Source organism: Fringilla coelebs (assembly GCF_963513975.1).
Source record: "Fringilla coelebs genome assembly, chromosome: 5".
NCBI classification, from domain to species: Eukaryota; Metazoa; Chordata; class Aves; order Passeriformes; family Fringillidae; genus Fringilla; species Fringilla coelebs.
The window spans coordinates 2,106,580-2,128,223 of record NC_140033.1 but is presented as its reverse complement, the minus strand read 5'-3'; the positions used below and the strand labels follow the sequence as shown (position 1 = coordinate 2,128,223).

The 21,644-nt window shown below is 40.9% G+C and overlaps 1 protein-coding gene across 1 annotated transcript in view; it reads right to left on the bottom strand.

The window, feature by feature from the left end:
* The window catches only part of CHCHD3 (coiled-coil-helix-coiled-coil-helix domain containing 3), a 140,930-nt gene that overhangs the window by 102,002 nt on the left and 17,284 nt on the right, over positions 1-21,644 (bottom strand). Inside the window, exons 3-4 of the mRNA XM_084205887.1 lie at positions 17,477-17,561; positions 861-1,005 (exon numbers count right to left, since the gene is read on the bottom strand). Coding sequence (XP_084062013.1) covers positions 861-1,005; positions 17,477-17,561 — 230 coding nt within the window. The remainder of the gene's footprint in view (positions 1-860; positions 1,006-17,476; positions 17,562-21,644) is intronic.

Here is a 21,644-nt window from a genome sequence, read left to right as displayed (position 1 = left end):
CATAACCTTTGCTTTCTTAGTTGTCTAGCAAGACTTTAGACATAAACTTTAAGGAATTTAGAGATTTTAGAGGAGCTGAAGTTTTAGTTAGAGATAAGCTTTATTGGAGTTAATCAAAATAAATGGGTAAGCCTTGATGAAGTTAAGAGTTAGTAGTTAACTAATAACTGATTGCTTGTCAACACAGTGTTTGGTTAGCTGGGTTTTTAATGAAGAATATAGAAACTGATAAATAGCTTTTAGGAATATCAGACAATTGTGGGCCTCCTCTGTCCTGAAACCAATTGAAGCCAGGGAATGGGAGTTCTACCAAGGGTTCATTTGTCATATTTGCATTGAAAAGGTAGAAAGGTCAGAATGAGGAAGACTTCATTTAAATCCTCATTTTGGGACCCTTCCCCATGAAAGGGACCACTGACCCACTTTAAGGAGCAAACTACACATGCTTAAAGCTTTTGAACTAATTATCATACAGGGAATGGGATGTACCAAAGGTATGAATATGCATTTGTATTTTAGGTATTCAATGCTTGTATAGATAAAAGGGCTCTGTAATCACCTGTAAATGGCAGTGTGTATTTGGGAGCTATCCCACAATGAACATACACTTTGTAGCTCTAAACTGTTAGAGAGTCTTTGTCCCTCACAGTTGGGTATCGGTACTAGATCAATATCCTAAATTTTAATAAATCAGACTGGCTCAGCAAACCTCAATTTACACATCTACTCTTCTACATCAAAACTTGCTTCCACCTCTATTTCACTCTCAAATTCTCCATTCAGAGCCCTTTCTGCCAAGCACACATACCTGTGAAACCTTCTTGCCCAGCTCCCATCCCTCCCACCACCTGAGCACTCACAAAGCGCTGAGCCTTCTGCCGCTCCTCCTCCGTGGCCGCTCTCTCGCGCAGGATGGCTCGAGTCAGGTGCTCGTTTGAGGAGATCCTCTCCCGTTCCAGCAGCTTGCCAAACTCATCCCGAACGTACATCTGTTCTTGTTTCAACCTAAAGGAGGTGCAGGGACATTTAGGCTGAGAGAAAATTCAAAATCTACTTTCCAAGTGTTGTTTCAAAGCAGAGAAGTCGCTTTAAAAGCTGTCACAGCAATGCTTTTTTACTCTTGGCTTCTTAAGACACTTAAATACAAATATTCACTGAAAGAATCCAGAAGTTTATTTCTAATTAAGTACTAAAATCTGAATACACAAAAGTTACAAGTTTTGACATCACTGTTCATTAAATCATAGAAATTAAAACTGATTCAATAAATACATTTTTAAGTAAGATGCAGAGAACTCTGTTGGTTGGCTGGGTTTTATGGAACCATTTTTCTGGGAAAATCCTTTTCCCAGCAGCCACTCAATTTCCACCTAAAAACTTTCCTGCACTGGGAAAGTGCTTTCCTCCCTAAACACACCATAAACCCAAGGACTTCATCCATTTCCCAAGCTCCACGAAGATCGAAGAACCATCATCAACCTTTCCCAGCCATCTGAGAGGAACAGAGAAAACAGTTATCGAACTTGTTGCGACAGAGTTAATAAAGGCAACTTCAGGCCCAGAAAATTCTCCATGTTTCTATGTCACAAGCCATAAATAGATTGGAAACCATCAATGGAGTACTTGAGACAAGCACACCGTGTCTCATTTTCATGGGAACACTCAGTGAATAAAACCTGCGTGTTGTGACACCGAGCACGGAACTCGGAGCAGTAATGGAGCTATGAAACGCCGGGTTTCAAATAGATTTTTTTCTTTTTTTTTTTGAAAGAGTGATGGAGAGGAAGCTTCAATATTCTCAGTGCATTTATCTGTTGTCAAGGGAGCTCTGGAGAACAAATCCTAATGAGTCGGGTCACTTTGTAAAAGGTACCAGCATTAGAGTACATTAGATTCTTCCCCAGGGAATACATTTAAGTGAGGTAGGGAGGAAAAAAGACAATTACAAGATGTATTACTTCAGTGCTCAGCTCCAAACCCTCTGAAATGCAGCAACCAACTGGGAATCTTTATAAAAGTTTATTAAGCTGCATCTTCAATTACTCCAGCTAAAAAAAAAAAAAAAGTCAGATTATGCAGACACGGACCAAATTCCATTAAGTGATTTCCCAAGGTCCCCCAAATTACTCCAGCAGGATTGATATAACAAATCCTTCATACAATCATAACAATCCTTCATACAGCACAGTCAAAACATGCTGGTTGTCTTTTGGATTGGAGAAATCATGTTTTGCCTAAAAAGGAAAAAAAGTGTCAAAATAGCAGTCTCAGCACCTTTTTCTGGTGAGCAACAAAAAGCATTTAATGCTTCCCAAGACTGAAGGAAGATCCTTCCTCATCCTTCTTGGATTTGACCTCCTAAAAGTGGTCTTCCATTAAAAATGTCTCTTCTTTATAGTGCTGTACACAGCAGGGTAATTAAAAGATATGAAACATATTTTACATATAAAGTACCAGAAAAATCCAGTCAAAAATTTCCACATTATAAACTCTGAGAAATTAAAAAACAAAAAAACCCTCATGAACAAAAAACACCCAAAACCCCCAATATAAGGCAACCCCTCAGATATTTACATTTAATTCTTCTTTACATCAAATTAGATCTTCTTCCTAATCTCTCATTTAAATCTAGATCAAGACACTCAGGTCACCTCAGTCAAAGAAAATGCATTTTACTGTTTGGTTTTTTCCTCCTTTTCCCTTTCCTTGCAGAGTGTTCTACCAAAAAAGAAAATAACACTATTTCATTCTCAAATTTTATACTATTTAGGACAAAAAGGATTTTTTTAATGTCCAAGACTGCTCCTGGCAGCACCTTCAAGCAAAAATTTAAACTTTTTTATCATCTCTCACCCTCATTTGTGTGACCGGGATCACGCAACACAATGTTCAATTCCTCAAAAAAACTTTTATTTAGGGCAGTTTTGACTCCCAAAACAATATTCCTAAACTGCCATCTCAACTGATTGAAATTCAGCAGAGTTTTTTAACAAAATAAGCGGGATTTTGAAGTCATTTTCATTTATTTGAGTTCCATAATTGGGTGGCTTGTAGGAGCTTAATGAAACAAACACTCTGCAGATCCCGCTGATCGCAAACATTCGCCTGCATCAACCTCCAGTAGGGTTTTTTTCCTTGGCATTACAAATTCATTTTCCTGGCATTCAGCATGTACCAAATAAAGGCAAACATCAGCTGGATCTACAGTAATAAATTATATTATTATCTATAAATTATATTAACTAGGCAAAAGTAAAAAAAAATATATATATATATGTGTGTGTGTGTGTGTATATATATTAACTTGTCACTACTCCAGGAATTCCACAGGAATTTTTCAAGTGGCATTTTTAATTACAGCAGAAATAAAGGCTCAAGTTAATGGTTCTTGTGTTTGAGCACAGAACTCCAGACAACAGAGAGCACTGCACTGATCATTTATACAGAAAGGATGTTAAAAAAGCTGCTGAAGCAGCAGAAAAGGCTGCTGGCTATACATTTTCCCCACACAATTGATATCTTTTTGAATAAAATCCTTCTAAATAATTATGAAATACTGCTTTAAGAAGTGTGGAGTGGCTGATTTAATGAAGTGTGGCATGCAAGGCAATCACTTCTCATGGTGCTATTGGAAAACACACATCAAGCATTAAGAAGCAGCTCCAGTTAAAGTCTCCGTTAACACTTCACAATATTTCATTTCTCAACTGCTTTATAGCACACAACCAACACAAAAAAAGCAACAATTCCTGCCTTTCCCCAGCACTGTCATTGAGAACTTCAACGCTCTTAACTTAATGCTGCGAAGAAAATTTATATCTCTGTATTTTTTTGTAAGAGGATGGGTAAATCCTGACAAACCAATCAGCCAGGATTTAGGGATCTCAGAAGATTTATTCCTGTCAGAGGGGCATAACAAGAATTTGAGTATTTTTGTTATCACGTTGTCATATTCAGGCTCCACTGCAAGACAAATTTTGGACTGTTTTAGTCCTGAAGTCACTTTAATCAAAATAATGTTTGCAGTACATTCCACCTCTAAATCAGATTTGGCTCACGTTGAACACAAAGCCACCACGTCACCTCAAGGAGCAATCACACAAAAACAACCAAAAAAAAAATCTGGAATACACTCTTAGATATAAAAATATATATAAATATTTAAAAATTAAAATTTATTTAAAATACAAATAAATAGCCAGTTTTTGTTGATTCAGATTTTTTGAGATATGGGCTGGAGGTACAGAAAGAAAATCCATGTGATCAAACCACCCATTGCAACCTTTTCTCTAGAACAGATTCACACCAAATGGAAAATACTTCACCAAAATAACATTTCTGCTTCTGCATTCCAGCTTTTTATTCCTCTCTTTTCTTTCTGGAAGAGCAGGGAATGTGGGATTTTAGTGGCATTTGTTATTGCACAGCTTTTGAACTATGAAAGTCCTACATGAAAGATTAAGCACAAGAGAATTTACCTGTGAATTTATCAAATACTTCAATGCATGATCTAAAACAGACTGAAACACTTAACCCACATCCCTGAAAATCAAGTAATAACAACATAATAACACGAAGCAAAATAGGAGGAAAAATAATTTCTCAATTAAATCACAACTTTAAATTAATAACTGACAACCATCATATAAAGTCCAACAGGATAAGAGAAGCCAAATATAGAACTGGCTCCACTTTCCAATTAGAATTTGAAACACAGAAATAGAAATTTAAGACCCAAACAAGAAACAATCTCTGAGGACCAAGGAGTTTTCTCTATCACAAGAAAAACAAAAATACACTCTTAAAAAAAAAAAAAGACTGATAAAACTTTCCTGCACTCCAAGTGGTTTCCATCCTTTTCACATCTAGTTTTTAATTAAGTTCAAGAAAAGCAAATTGTTAATTTTGCCATGTGGATTTATGGCCCAGGACTCTCCTCATGCCCAGCATGACCCCTGTTAGCCACAATAACAAGATGAGTAATTTAATTCTAAATCCACAAGAACTCCCTCTTTTGTTTACTTCAAAATATCCATTTCTGTTGTTCTTGAAAAACACCTGCAGATGTTAATTAAGGAAAAAGCACCTTTTAATTCAGAGACAACAGCAACACACTGAGAAAAGCTGAAAAATATTAGTTTTGTGCTCTGATGGCCACTTCAGGGTTTATTCTCCATTAATCAAGAATCCACAGAAATCTAAAACTGGCAAACAATACTCTTAGAAAAATGCAGTGATTTGTCATTTCCAGCCCTTATTTTCAGATATTGGAAATTTATTACACTATCAAAGGCTAAGCATTTCCTTTTTGCTATTTTTTCAGGGCAGTGATTACTTGCCAGTTGTTTTATCTTTATTACAGTCTCCAAGCTACACAATCTGATGGATCTGTGACGTTCCACCATAAACTCACTCAAGCCTAAAGCATGAACTGTGTCATTTTTCATTACTTCCAAGCAAGCAAAAATCAAAATACTCCCTGTTCCAAAGTCCACTGTCAGGAAAATCATCCTGTCCACTATGAATCAGGGAAAAATTTAATGAGGTATCATTCAATATGGAACCCAAAAACTCACTCCAACTGGAGATGATACAACATGAAGAGGATTCATGAGGTTTTCTGCTTTCTTGGACCTCAACAAGCTCCTTAATTCCTCCTGACGGACTCACAGGAGGTTCCAAAATGTTTTGAGCAATGTGTTTAGGGCAGGCTGCAATATTAATGAGTGAATGATGGCTGTGAGGGCTGAGTTTCAATATTTCATGAGCGGAAGGCGGGATGCGCCAAGGAAAGCCACGGCTGGAAATTGGCGAAGCTGCCGAGGGATTTGAAAGGATGTGAGAGAAGTCAGGAAAACATCTCCAAGCTGAGCTCTGAGAGGTGTGAAATGGAGATTTCTCTGTCTCCATCTCACCTGTCTGCAAAGTAGAGGAAATTACCTCAAGTTCATCTGATTTTCCAAACACATAATGAAGGACAGAGAAAGGAAAACAAATTATCTGGGAGGTCAAGACACAGAAAACACAAAAATGTTCTTCAAAACTGAAGTTTCTACCACTGTTCACTCATTAAAAACATTATTCTCCACTCACATAAGAGTTTGCACAGCACAAGTGACAGGAGCTGTTCCTAACATTAGCAGCAACCACATTCTTAACAACTGGTCTAAAATTTCACTTTTAAACCTTTCAAATCATATAAAAATATTATTAACAACTATTAATATTAACAGAAAATATCATTTTTCTGCACATGAAAGCCATGGTGTCATAAGGATATTCTGCTTTCAAATTTTTGGTGCTCCTATTGCTCAGCCTGGAGAAAAGGAGGCTCAAGAGAGACCTTGTGGCTCTCCACAACTGCCTGACAGGAGGGGACAGCCAGGGGAGGATTTGGGATCTAACCCCAGGGAACAGCTACAGGAGGAGAGGGAACAGCCTCAAGCTGTGCCAGAGGAGGTTTAGCTTGGATATTGGGAACATTTCTTCATGGGAAGGGCTGTCCAGCCCTGGCACATCTGCCCAGGGAGTGTTGGAGTCCCCATCCCTGGAGGGATTTAAACAACTTGAAGATGTGGCACTTGGGGATGTGGTTTAGTGGTGGCTTGGCAGTGCTGGATTCATGCTTGAATTCCATCTTAAAGGAATTTCCAACCTCAAAGATATTTCAAGATTCTGAATCCAAACCCAGAATGCTGAAGCTTTACAATCATGGGAATTTATGAACTCCAAAAGGTTCGCACGTCTCATCAAACCCAGATTTATCATCATTTCACGAGGCCTTAGTGCAAAACCAGTCAAATGTGATGGCAGGGACCCAAATTGGCCCCACTTTACTCACCAGACCCAGCACCATTAAAACCCTCTGACAAATCCATCACAAGTGACCAGGAGCTCTGGTGACAGTGGCACAGGCAGAAGAGGGAAGGGATCACACTTCTGAGCAGTTATGCTTGAACTCCTCATTATTAAATTTAATGAGAACTCCATCGCTTTACTCCATATGCACTTCTTCCTCAGGGTGACTGCTCCTCCTTAACATTTGCCATACATGAATATAAATTAGCCCTTGATTCATTATACACAGTGCTGAGAACAGGGAAGTGATTCCAGCACTGATCCCTGAGCTGGCACCGACCTTTTCCCATCCCAGTAACTCCTCCCTTGTCTTTGGTCCATCCCTCACTGTCACACAACTCCCACAGAGTTTGGGATGTGCTCCACAGCAGGGACAAGGAGGGCAAGGGATCAGGGGATTCTGATCTTTCTTTAGGCTGAACTCCTGCCTGGAGTTCTGTGTCCAGCTCAGGCACCCTCAACAGCAGCAGCACCTGGAGCTGCTGAAACAAATCCACAGGAATCCATGGAGCTGCTCCAGGGCTGGAGCCAGACTGGGATAGCTGGGGGTGCTCCCCTGGAGAGGAGAAGGATCCAGGGAGAGCTTCCAGCACATTCCAGGGCCTGAGGGGGCTCCAGGAGAGCTGCAGAGGGGCTGGGGACAAGGCCTGCAGGGACAGCACCCAGGGAATGGCTCCCACTGCCAGAGGGCAGCCATGGATGGGATCTTGGCAATGAGGAATTCCTGCCTGGGCTGGGATTGCCAGAGCAGCTGGGGCTGCCCCTGCATCCCTGCAGTGTCCCAGGAAGGGTTGGAGCACCCTGGGATAGGGGAGGTGTCCCTGGAATGAGCTTTGAGCTCCCTTTCCACCCAAACTGCTCTGGGACTCTGGGATTTGGGACACTCAGAATCCATCCCCAGGGATTTTGATGGAAAATGGGGAGAGAAAAGAGAGGAGATGGGAAGGGAGACCCTTCATGCTTTCCTGAGATTCCAAGTGAAGCCCCTGGGGCCATGAATGTCTTGGAGAGGAGATGGATCCAATGCCAGGCTGGGAGAGCTGGGAATGTTCTCCTGGAGGAGGGAAGGCTCCAGGGAGAGCTTCCAGCACATTCCAGGGCCTGAAGGAGCTCCATGAGAGCTGCAGAGGGACTGGGGACAAGGCCTGCAGGGACAGCACCCAGGGAATGGCTCCCACTGCCAGAGGGCAGCCATGGATGGGATCTTGGCAATGAGGAATTCCTGCCTGGGCTGGGATTGCCAGAGCAGCTGGGGCTGCCCCTGCATCCCTGCAGTGTCCCAGGCCAGGCTGGGCTTGGGGCAGCCTGGGATAGTGGAAGGTGCCCCTGGCCCCTATGGAATGAGATGATCTTGAAGGTCCTTCCCAACCCAAACCATCCCATGATTCTATGATTCCATGCCCGTTCTCAAACTCAAGCAAACACTGAAAATACAATTTTAAGAGTATTTTTCACCTTATCCCACATAACCATCAGTGCCTCAGTCGCCCTGTTTCAAACAGCAGACTTGTCACATCACCCAAACTCTCAGTCCAAGCCACACCATCCAGCAGAACACCCTCATTATCCCTCTCCCCTTCCCAGCTGCCTTCCAACCCCAGCCCAACATCTGTCAAAGGAAAAATCCCTGCTAATGGCCACGTGATTTTATGTGCCAGGCCTTGATCAGGAGATCCAGGACTCATTTCAAATCTCAGTTATTTACTCAACTTACTCCAATTAATTCAATTTATCAACAGCACTTCCGTGGACAGCTTGTGAACACTCAGAGCAACAAGGACAGTGACTCTTGTCAATGGTTGAGTTTTCTTGGAGATTCCTGAGTTGTGGGAGTGTTTTTGGGGCAGTGTTTGGTGTTGGAAGGAGGAGGGGTGAGTAGAAAGGGGGGAAGGTTGTTTGAGGCGATTTTTAATTACACTTCATAATAAAGCCACTGCTTTAAAAATAGGTGCATTTAGATCAGTATTATATAGAGACAAAACAGATGAGCAAATTCCCACTTTTATGCCAGAGGGGCACGGAGAACCCGAGTTAGAATTGTAAAACTGCTTTACATAATTTGTGTATGTTTCACTAGCCACAAAACTCCACCTGAAATTACTTTCCAACTTAATATCCTTCCCCTGGGGATCTGCAACAGCAGTCCTGGAATTATGACAACATTAATTATCCATTAAAATGAAGTGACAGTTAGAAAAATTTTTATTAGTATCATTATTATTATTACTATTTTTAAGTGTTTCTCTGCTGCTCATTTGCTGCTTTTCAAAATGAAAGAGCTCAGCAGTTTGAAAGCAAAGGTTTGTTTAAAATTGCCAGGGGGGGAATAGTTTTCCTCTTTCCTACCTGAATCTGAAACTATGAAGCAGGATTATTTTTGTGGATGCTCTCTCTCTAGCTCCAAGTCATTTTCCCATCTCTCCTAGAAATAAACTGATCAAGATGAAGCTCGGTATCCAAGTTGTCAGCTGAGATGGCAGGTTTTAAAATCCATGTGAAAAATAAGCCCTTGAAAATTGGGGTTTATAAAGGCAGGAGTGAATTATAGCTCTGCTTTCTCCAATTTCCACCTCCCATCTCCAAGATTCATCTCGCCATATCCTGAGAGCCAGACATAATGGTATTAATGGAGAATCAGAGCAGGAAACCTTGGAGAGTAACTCTGCCATTGCCAAACACCTTTTTCCTTCTGAACACAATACCTTTTTTCACAGAAAGCAATAAAACTTCAACAGGCTTCTAAGGCAGTTGATACTTCCAAACTTCATAAACATTTTTATGCTTCCTTGGCATTTTGCAGGTAAAAATCACACACTGAACTTCCCTGCTTTGAAGAGCTGCCTGCCCAAAAAGGCACCTGTTGGAACCCTGACTGCTGAGAATTTTAGACTTTCTAAACTGATAGACACTGACCCCCAAGAGAACACTGCATTTGACCTAAAGCTGTAAAAAAAACCTTGCAAAACTGAATGATAAAACTAAAATTATGGGTGTATAGTTTAAATAAAAGTGTATAATATCACCTAATAAAAAATTTAGTGCTTAAAGTTTTGGAATATAATAATATATAGAAAACAAGATGGAAGTTTTAAAACAAAACTAGTCCTTCTTCTTTACCTTCTTCTTCATGAGTTTAAATAATATTGTACAATTAAATTTAAAAATCCACATTATGAGACACAAGTAGTTAGTTATTAGGTTAAAAGTAAAAATAATTTAAAGATCCTTTCTTAATTATAGTTTATCCTTAAAAAACCTAATAAAAAAAGAAATATGTCTCCATTTTTAAATTATTAAATACTACAGAACTCACAGCTTCTAAAGACTGTAATATAAATAACAATATAAACATCTGAGTCCAAATCTTTTGCTGAGTGTGAGATCAGACAAGGGAAGTGTCTGCTAAGAGAGGGGAAAAAATATTGGAGAGATTGAATGGCTGGGAAGGAAAAACAAGAGGAACTCAAGGTGGGATGTGAGGCCAAAATCTCCACAGCCTTGAGGCTGAAAGGGACCTTTGGCACTCCAAGGGGTTTTTAAAAACTTTTAGTTTTAAAGTTATTATTACAGTTAGGTTCCTCCTAACAACATCATCATCATCATTATCATTATCATTATATCATATCATAAGAATAGATAACATTATATATAATGATACAATACAATTATAGGATATAATAATATAATTAATTAATAATAATTATTCATAATAATATTATTATCTTCATACAATCAATTAAATGTTGGGGCTTGGGGTTTTTCTTTTGTTGAGGTTGGGATTGAAGGTATTTGAGGCCATAGTTTGTGTTTAGATTTAGGTGGTTATAATTTCTTATTTAGGTTTAGTATTTCTTATTTATGTTATAGTTTTATAGGTTGTGAGTTCTGCAGTTCTTCATTAGTAAGGTACAAAATGGTTCAGAATCTTTTGTTATAAGGTCTTTTAAGGTTAAATCATTTAATTAAGAAGTGATACTTAAATTATTTCACTTTTAATAACTATTGACTCAAAGTCCACAATGCAGATTTTTCTAATTACAAAATACCACCCAAACCCCTGGAGAAGAAGGTGGAGAAGAAGGAGCAGCACTGCCCCAAAGCCTCCATCCTGCTTTATATCCATTCCTGCATTCCAAACCCTTAAACTCTGAGTTTCCCAGCCTGTGGTGTCACACACTTCTGTTCAAACTGCACACCCACAACCCCAGCTCCATCATTCCATTCTGGAAGCTTCTCCAGGGCCTCAGGTCAGTGCAGTGTTCTCTTGGGGTCAGAGCCTGGCAGCACAGAAAGTCCCAAATTCTCAGCATCCAGAACTCCAACAGAAGGAAAAAGGGTTTATTTTAAATTTTTATAGAATCAGTTTCCCCTATAAAATCCCCTTGCTTTACTCAATGTGATTATCTGTTGGGATCTCAGGTTTTACCAAAGCAGTGCAGCTTCTCTTGCCAGGAGATATTAAACTCTTATTTTTGAGCTATCCCAAGTCAAAACAATTATCATCACTTTTCCTCCTTTAGAGTATTCCCAGCTTTTCCTCTGACTGTCAGCAGCAGAGAAAATGGAGTTTTCCAGACTCTTTTCCCACTTAATCCAAACAATACCAACACGTCCCTGTGGCAGAAGACAAAATAACTATTTCCTAAAAGGAGCTTTTTGCTCCCCTTGAGGACAATCCTACACCAAAAAGCAGGTTTCCCAATTCAACATAGCTGATTACTTGGGAAAAGAAAATAATCATTTGGGAGGAAAAGAATGCTTAGAAGAAATTTTCACCACAACTATTTAGCTCCCCATATAAACTAAAGATACATTAAGATGCTCCTCATACCTTTAACTCACTGAAATATAAAATGAATATTGTAAAGAAATCCATAATTTTATTTTCCCCCTTGTTCTCCACACCTGTGCCAGGAAACTGGAATAAACATGTCATTACACCAGGAATCAATAGGAAGTTTTAGAGTATCCACTAGCACAGAAAGGTCAAGCTCCAGTATTGATTTTAATATAACAATTTTGGTTTGCAGTTTCCCAAAGGCTTCTTGTCCAATACTCTTCTTCATTCTTCTCTCACTTTACATTTCACGGGTGAATTTGTTCTGCACCAACTCTCTACTCCAGGTTTACTAAGAGCTCATCATTTCTGTAATGTACTGCTGAGACAGGACAAAAAATAAAGGTTGGGGAGAAGCACTCAGAGCATCAATGAAACCCCAGAGTGATGAGCAGTTATCTCCAGACCCTCCTTGAAGCACAACAAAACAACAAATAAAAAAATCGAATGGCTACAACTTTAATAACTCATCACAGAGCAACCCTGTGCACCAGGGCGGAGCCAAAGCTGATTTACAGCTGATTTTTGGAAAGACTCCTCCAAACAGATGAGGATGGCACAAACAGAGGCTGCAATCAGTTGTTCAGCTGGTGACAGATAAAATGTCACATCCTCTGGAGCCTGGTGAGCCACAGAGAACAGAATCCAACCACTCATTCCCAGGTTGAAAGATGTTAGTGGGGCTGTGTGTTCTGTCCCCATCTGTCAGAGCTGGGGCAGTTCTCTCTGTCCATGGGGCAGTTTTCTCTCTCTCTCCCACAGCCCATCCTCCCTCCAGCAGATCTCTGCTGTCCATGGCCACTGAGTGTCCCTGCAGGGCTGATCCAATTCCACCATCCCATGGGGAGATGCTGCGCCCAGGGCAGGAGCCAAGCATTCCTACCTGGATACAATCTGCCCTGGAACAGCACAGCAGCCTTTGCCCCCTGCATTCCCAGAGGAGCAGCTTTCTCCTGCCCTGCATTCCCAGAGGGAGAGCAGGCCCATCTCCAGCAGCCCTGCAGCTGCAGAGGAAAACTCCCCCCTTGTGCAGGATCCTGCTGCAGCAGAGCCACAGCTGGCACTGCAGGAGGGCTGAGCCCCCCTGGGATGGGGCTGTGCCCCCACCCTGGCACACAGGGGACAGGGACTGCTCTGCTCACTCTGACACTGGGCTGGTTTCTTGTTTGTACTATTGCATTTGTATTTTAATTTTCTTTCTGTTATTCCTATTCCCATATCTTTCCCTGAGAGCCCCTTCATTTCAAAATTACAACAATTCAGAGGGAGGGGGTTTGCATTTTCCATTTAAGGGGAGGCTCCTGCCTTCCTTAGCAGACACCTGGCTTTGCAAACCAGGGCAGAATATTCTCTCAGCTCCCATCTGCATTACTCAAGAGAAGGATTTTTCATGTGCTTTTTATGAGAAAAGTTACCCAAGTTTGACCAGCTGGTCACAGGTGATGAGATGGCAGATACACACAAAAAACTCAGTTATCAAAAGCCATCAGAGAATTCTGGAATGCTTTGGGTGGGAAGGAGCTTAAAGCCCCTCCAGTGCCACCTCTGCCATGGCAGGGCCACCTCCCCCTGTCCCAGGCTGCTCCAGCCCCAGTGTCCAGCCTGGCCTGGGACACTGCAGGGATGCAGGGGCAGCCCCAGCTGCTCTGGCAATCCCAGCCCAGGCAGGAATTCCTCATTGCCAAGATCCCATCCATGGCTGCCCTCTGGCAGTGGGAGCCATTCCCTGGGTGCTGTCCCTGCAGGCCTTGTCCCCAGTCCCTCTGCAGCTCTCCTGGAGCCCCTGCAGGCCCTGGTATGTGCTGGAAGCTCTCCCTGGAGCCTTCCCCTCTCCTCCTCTGTCATACCTCAAACACTTCTAGAGCAGACCTGGCAGCAGAATTACAGTAGGGCCACCAAAACCAACCAAAGTCTATTTTTAAGCCTTTTCCTGCTTTAAAATTCCTCCTTCCAGCAGTTTTCCTCTAAGAAACAAGCCCTGGAATCAGAGCACGTCACAGGACAGTCCCAACCAAACTGCAGGGACAGATTTCTGGCACAGCAACACAATCCCAGGGATGAATATATTGAAGACTTGAACAAAATACACTTCCTGCACTATTGAAGGCACTGCCATGCACAGCAGCTTGCAAAACCACCTCACTCTACATATAATTAATATTTGCCCTGTGCCAAATCATATTTAAAAAGTGGAAGCTGGGAAACACTCACCAAGCAAGAAACTGAACCCCGCCCAAATATAATTAGCCTGAGCTAAATGATTAGCAAAATAAAAAGTCTGAAATTTCTCTGATTTGCAGGGGTGGAAAAAAGGCAAGTCATCATTCAGGAACGTTCAATTTCCATGGGAAATCACATCCATCACTTGCCTCTGAAGCAGTGGTTTGTATATTTTAGTGGAGGAATCCAGCACTCTGATGAGCTTGGCAGTATCTAAAATTTTATCATTATGCTGATGATAGAAGTTGTTCTTTTTGCTGCCTCAAAATACTTTTTACTTTGCCTGCACTTTTCATTTAATGCAAACTTGAAAAACAGATTTACTGAGCACCATTGGTGTCGTGGAGTGTGGAATTTTTCTTCACTTGGGGTTAACAAATGTGGTGGTGTTCACAGGGGTCCCAGGACGAGAGAAGAGGCTGATTTATTATTTTATTATATCTATTATATTAATGATTTATATATTATTTTATTATAGAGATTTATTATATATATTCTATTAAAAGAAAATTATATACTAAATCTACACTAAAGAATAAAGGATTTCATCAGAAGGCTTGCAAAGAAAATAAAGGAATGATAATAAAATCTTGTGACTCCTCACAGGTGGCTGTCATTGGTCATCAAGTAAAAACAATTCACATGCTGGGTAAACAATTCTCCAAATCACATTCCAAAGCAGCCAAACATGGAGAAGCTGAAGCTTCCCAGCTTCTCAGGAAAAAAGGTCCTGGCAAAAGGATTTTTCCTAAAATATCATGGTGACAGTGGAGCCCAACAAATGAACATCTTGGTATCCAAGGACAAAGTTAATGGATGGAGTGGATAAATTCTGCTCTCTGATGGGAGAAGGAAATTTACTTATTTCCCCAGTGCCTGTTCTCAAAGCCATGACATTAAAAATTTCCTCATTTTCTTGGGAAATTAGAAAAAAATGCTAAAGATTTGCTGACCTTGTCTCGAATAAGCAGAGAAAAGGCAAAATTGAAATTATCACCCACTGGTCCATTGAGTTGGGTGGATTTCTCTTATTTATTATTCAGAATTCTTCTCTTAATTATCATTTATTACCTGTCACCACTGTCAAGCTCAAGTTTTTGTGTCCATCCTCTCATTTTTATGTTCCCTTGAGTTTCCCTTCCCTAAGACTGCAGCTCTGCCACGTTAACTGCTCACAGTTACTGCAGCAAACTCTCCAAATTCTGTTGTAAATCAATGCTCATCAATTTTCTAAATGGACTTTCCAAAACGAAAATGCTTTTCAGATGAAACATTTCAAAATGTTCAAAAACCAAAGCGAGGAACAACAGTTGGGTTGAGTAAAAGGAAGAGTAAAGTGGAATCAGTGCAGAATTTTGGAAATATATTCTAAAGTGGTTCTAAATCACTATTTTATTAATTATTCCAAGTCCTGTGAAATAGAAGCTGTAATTCATATATTGTTAGAGAGTTGATGGCATTAAAATACAATTTAAGAGTCATTCTTCAGCTCTAATCCTCAAAATAAGCACAGATTTTAACTTTTTATAGCAGCCCATCTGTCCTGTGTATGGATGTGTGAATAAATAATTTATCTAGAAGTTCAAATTAAGATTTCTTCCCTTCACAGTCTGAAATGACTAAAAGGCATTTTGCAATCAAACCCAAATGTGCTCATACACTGCTCACAGAACAGCACCAAAATCAGCTATGAGGCAGGAGGAATCACACAACAAACAGTCCAAAGTTTCAGATATTTTTATGCTGAAATGTTATTTCATTGAAATACTGGGAAAAAAAATCTTGGTTTAGAGAAAGAAGTGAGAATGCAAACACATAAAATATATCATTCATGGTAAAACAACCCATGAGATCAATATGGAGGTAAAAACTTTAATTTTATGTCACATCCCAACAGGATTTGTCTTAAAATTAGCTGGTTATGAAATGAAATTGTTAATAAATCACAAGTGCAAGGTCAAGAAGCTTAAATGTAGAGCTGAGGGGTTTGTTCTGTTTTCCAACACAGCACCAATGTGTTTGTATTTATATCACAAATTAGTACAGCTTATATTCCATATTTCTATTGGCTGGAACATGGAAGGCAAAAGAATTTACCTGAATAATGTGAGTTTCTTGAATGTTTTTAAAACACAAACCTCCATCAGAATTCAGCCCATAAAGACCTTAAGTTTTATTTCTGAAAAAAAGATCTGCAACTTTTACAGTTGTTTCATCCAAGACAAAAAAACCTCTGTGCTGTGTTAAAAACAGATTTTTATAATTGCAAATAGTGTATAAAAATGATAATAAAACAAAAAAAAAATTAAATAAATCAAAATTGGAGAAGAAGTGCAGCTGTTAAGAGGTTTTGATATTTTTCCTTTCTTTATCATCATCATCATTAATTTACTTTGATATTTTACCCCATCTGCTCCCTTCCTTTCCCAGACCAAGGCACCACCCCTGCAAGGAGAATTCTGAAAGGCACTGAAAGCGTCACATCAGAAAATGCTGAAGTTGCAAACCAAATATTTCCAGATTTTAATCCCATTTAGCTGAAGTCTTGAGCATTCAAAAAGCTCAAAAATAACCCAAGTTTTCCTGTCAAAGCCCAGTTGAGGAGAGAGGGGGAATTTCACTGCAACTTATTGATTTCCTTTATTGCTGATGCAAAAAAAAAAAGAGAAAAGCCTGATTTTTTTTTTCCCTGGGACATTAATATAGTCCTATCTAATTATATACTCCATCAGCCTAACTCAATTAAATAACAGAATGCTGGGTAGGAAACAACTGAGATCTATGCAGACAGTTGAAGTAGTACTAATTATAGCCTAATTTTTTTTAATCCATCATAATGAGCCTTTCTCCCCATTCTCAGTGGAGGACAGTGTGGAATATTTATATTTATATTTATCCTCAGTGTGTTACCTATTTACAACAGCCACTGAAAGGAGAAATAAACACAGAAGTTCAGCAGATACCAAAATTTCTAAATTTAAAGAGGAATTTTTAATTGCTAATAATGGATTTCAGAGTCACTGCTATCTCTGAGAATAAAAAAAGCCTAAGAAAGGAATATTTCAATATACAGAAAGGAACCAAAAGGGTTTTACTGGTGTGAACTGGTTTAATACAATATTTTACATACTCAAAGTACCTCAAAACATCCTGGAATTCCGGAATTCCCAGAAAACTCCAGAATTCCCATTTCTGCTGCTGTTCCAAGGTACTTTTGCTCAGCCCCTGGGCTCACAGGGACCCCAGCCCTGCTCTGTCTGAGCAGCACAAAGTGATTATTTGGGCTCCAGAGAAATCAGCAAAATTGAGCTTAAAAGGCAGCAAAAAAGCCAAGCTGGAGAGGTCAAAAGGGATTTAGAGCAACAGTTTGGATCAGCTCTTACAAGGAAATTCCAGCTCATTTGTTGTTGAACATGAATTTAATATCCAAACCTGCTGCAGCCCCCAGAGCTCTCACAGCCAGTTTGTGCACCAAATTCAGTTATTTCAGTAAGCAGATAAATAAAATAAAAGCATTAAGTCCAAGTTTGTTTGAAATACTGTTATTATTAATGAACCAACCTTCTCTTCTGAGCTTCAGAGTCTCTCCTGGCTCGTTCCAGTGCCAGTTCCTCAGCTATTCTTTTCTTCAGCTCTTCATCACTAACTGCAATTAAAAGAAAATTCAATGAAATGTTAACAGAACACAACTTATCCCCAATTACAGAAACAACTGCATAAGGCAGTGCCCTCAATTGTTTATTTGCTTTTTTTCCACACAGCAGTAAGAGTTGCTTTCTTGTGGTTTAACCAACTTTGAAATTTTAGCACACCAGTGAGCCTTTAAAAAGCTTTCTTATTAAACAGCTTTTCAATTAGTGCAATCTTTCAAAAATTACACTACATGGGCTATGCATTAAATTCAGTATTTTTCTTCAGAAATATGGCTTTGTAAAGTAAAACCACAGGGATGAGACAGAGACATGAACTGTAAAGTCATAAAATGTAGCTTTTTATTCATAGAGAACTAAAATAAAAAACTTTGTGTAATCAATCAAATATTTTCAGATGCATTTTACACAACAAAGCTCTTACAATGTGCTAAATATTCATTTTTCTAGATCCTAGAGAAAGATTTTGCCCCAAATTCTCCTGATTTCGTTTAATCAAGATATGGAAATAATATTTCCTTCACTTAGATTCTGTCAGATCAATCAATGAAACTCTGGTAAACAACAAAAAAAAATCAGGGAAGCAACTTCTTCAAGAATATGAACAGAGGGAGAAAAACTGGAGAGCCACCAGTCCTACAAGGCTGAAAGACATCTCCAAAACCACCAAAACCCAGCTTAATCCTAATCCTGCCTGGAATAAAGCCTGACCTACACCGAGCTGAAGCTGTGCCATGCTCTGGATTTCCAGAAAATTCCCTCACTCCTGCCTCAGATCCCCCTCCATGGAAGCCCAGAGCTCCAGGATGTGATCCCAGCCCAAAACACCCAGGACAACAGAGCAGCTGGACCCCAAAAGGGCCATAAAAACCCTGCACAGGGAGGTCAAACCCAGGGAAATTCAAATTCATTTTCAGGCACTGGAGGGTCTCTGTGACCTCATGTCCAGGATTTATCTGCAAAGATTATCCAAAATCATTATTCCACATTTTTTTTTCTAGTTCAGCCTCCCTACAATTGTGCTCATGCTAAAGCAGCCTCACAAAAGGGTTTTATGAATGAATGAAGCAGCTTCATCAATTTTATGGGAGTTTTGGCCAACTAATCCAGTTAGAAATATCTTTGGAAAAGCAGCAGGAATCGATATCCATCATGGCAGGTCCAGGAAATGCTGAGATCACAGAAACAGAGGGAAAAGTGGGGGAAAACTTCTGAATTACCAGTGAGACCTCAGCCTAAAAATGTTTTAAAATTAAAATTCAGATGGAAATTGGAGCCTTTCAACAGATCTCTAACAAAAATCTGGGTGAAAAAGGAAACCCCCATTTTATTGGGATTATCCTGACTGACATAATAAACATTAATTATCTACAGAATGAAACTTATGGTTCTGGTGCCCAAAAATGAGTACAAGAGCAGAGCAGAGGATGGTTTATGTCATAATGAGGAAGGATTCAGGCAGCAGCCAATAAAGACATTTGACCTGAACAATCAATTAGGCTGCCCATCGATCAGGCAAATACTAATAGGGAATAAAAGTGGAGCTATAGATCATTCAATGGAATTATTGTAAGATGTAATTGGGTAGCTCCCAAATGGGAGCTTTATGATGTTTCTGTTAAAAAAAAAAATTAAAATTGTAATACTACAAGGAGGATGGATTTGTTCTAGGGAAGGAGCATTTAAAAAGAGAAAAGATAATTTATTTGAGAGAGGATCAGGAGAAGAGTATTTAACATGAAATGTTAAATAGCATTTTTGATGGCCATCTCTGCTCACACCACAGGGCATTAAAAACACACAGCTGACCAGTGAAATACTAGAGAATGTTAAACCTGGGGGGTGCAAGACTGCTAAAATATTGATATATTAATATTATTCTATTAAACACTAAATTATTATTGCATAGCCATTCCCACCACCACCCACTGTAATACCAGAAGTTCCTCAGGATGCTGAAATCCGTGTCAGCTTCGTCCCAGAGTAAAGAGGGAAGGTTTTCAGTACATTTAAAAGGTCTCACCTGCACCCCAGGGCTTGCCCTGCTGCTCCAGGAGCACAAACCAAAGCGTGAGGTGAGTGTGAGTGTGCACTGCTCCCAGCACATCCCATCTGTGAGCTGGGCACTGAGGGGAACATGCTCCAAAAACCCCAGGAACAGCTGCTCTGGCCCCTCAGCACACCAAGGGATGGGTGTGAGACTGGCAGAGCTCTCCTGGGATCATGGGAATGGAAAAGCACCTGGATAAAGGGGATGGGCACCCCCAAAGAGGCTGCACTGATGCCTTGAGAAGGCTGAGCTAGGACAGAGGCTGGGCAGGGTTACAGAATAAAGAAGGGATTCATTCAAAGGATCTCCTGCATGGATGCACCTGGGGCAGCACCAGAGCCCAGCCAGGGCTGGGAGAGACCTTCACAGAATTCCTGGGCTGGGAGAGACCTTCAAGGCCATCGAGTCCAGCCCAGCCCCTCAGGCAGAGCCTGGCAGGCAGTGCCACATCCAGGCTTGTTAAACACACCCAGGGATGGGGACTGCAGCACCTCCCCTGCAGCCACTGCAGAACTTTATCCCCCTTGCTGGAAAAGCTTTTTCCTGCTCTCCAGCCTGGATTTCCCTGGGCACAGCTTGGGGCTGTGTGCTCTGGTTGTGTCAGTGCTGCTGGAGAAAGAGCCCGAGCCCAGCTGGGCACAGGCACCTTTCAGGAGCTGCAGGGAGGGCTGGGGGCAGCCCTGAGTCTCCTTTCCTGCAGGCTGAGCACGCCCAGCTCCCTCAGGGCTCCTCTCAGGGTTTGTGTTCCCAGCCCCTCTCCAGCCTCACTGGCCCCTCTGGATGCACCCAAGGGTTCAAGATGAACCCAAATGGCCCCAAAATCCCCGAGCGCTGCCGGGGTCTCTCCCTGGGATCAGCTCTGCTCCATTTGCACCTTGCAGTTCATTGTCCCATCCCAGCTTCAGCCCCTGCAGTCCCACCCTGCTTGTTTTTCTCTCTCCAGCCCACGGGGTTTGTGCTCCTGGCTGAGATTTGGCTCATTTGTCCTTGGTGCCCAGCTGGAGCAGGAATTGTTTTGTCTCCCTGCTCTGTGCACAGAGCTCACCATCCCATAATATGAAGCTCAGACCCACAGACTAAAGCAGCACAGAATGTGAAAAATATAAAAACTAAACCCTGAGGCATCAGCACAATGCTCTGAGAGGCACCAAAGTGCTCTCAGACACAGAATGGCTGTGCTGGGTTTGTGTGGGCAGGGTTTGGGACCAGGGGCTATGGGGGTGGTTTCTGGGAGCTTCCTCCACATCCAGAGCCAATTCCAGGATGGACCCTCAAGGATGGGGCAGCCAGGAGTGATGGTGATGCCTCTGGGACAACGGATTTTAGAAGGGAAAAAAAAAGTTTTGTGCAGCTGGACAGAGCAGAGTGGAGTGAGAATATGAGAAGAGAAACCCAGGAGCTGCTCAGAGCTGACATTCCCAGGAAATTCCATGGGAATTCTATTAAATCTATTTTCTCTCCCCTGTCCAGCTGTGGAGGGCACTGAGGGAGAAGCTTTGCTGGGAGTCTGGAAGCCACACAGGGTCACCAATGACAAAATCCAGCAAGCTCCTGCCAGGACCTGGGTAGACCAAGCAGGGACTGTCCAGGCACAAGGAGGTTCTGCCATCTCAGTGGCCTCTGGGAAACAGCACCTGACTTTTCTTATTTGTCCACTAATTCTTCAGGAAAAGTTTGAAGGACAATTTCTTCCACAAATAAAATCTAAACCCATCCTCCTTCAGCTTAAGGCCATTCCCCCTTGTCCTGTGCCCTTGTGAAAAAGCAGATTTCAACACTTCTCCATTCAGTCTTCTCCAGAGCCCAAGATTCCAATCCATCCAACATCCTTTGGCAAACCTGAGAAAGGCTTATCCCACCACCTTTTAAAATGCCACAAACCCTGATTTCCACTAAAAATATATTTTATAAAGAGTGTACAAAGCCATTTGCTTAACCCTTTGTATGAGTGCCATTTGCTTAACCTTTTGTATTCATTTTTATAAATATTTATTGAATATTTATTCAATATTTTATTTTTATTAATCTG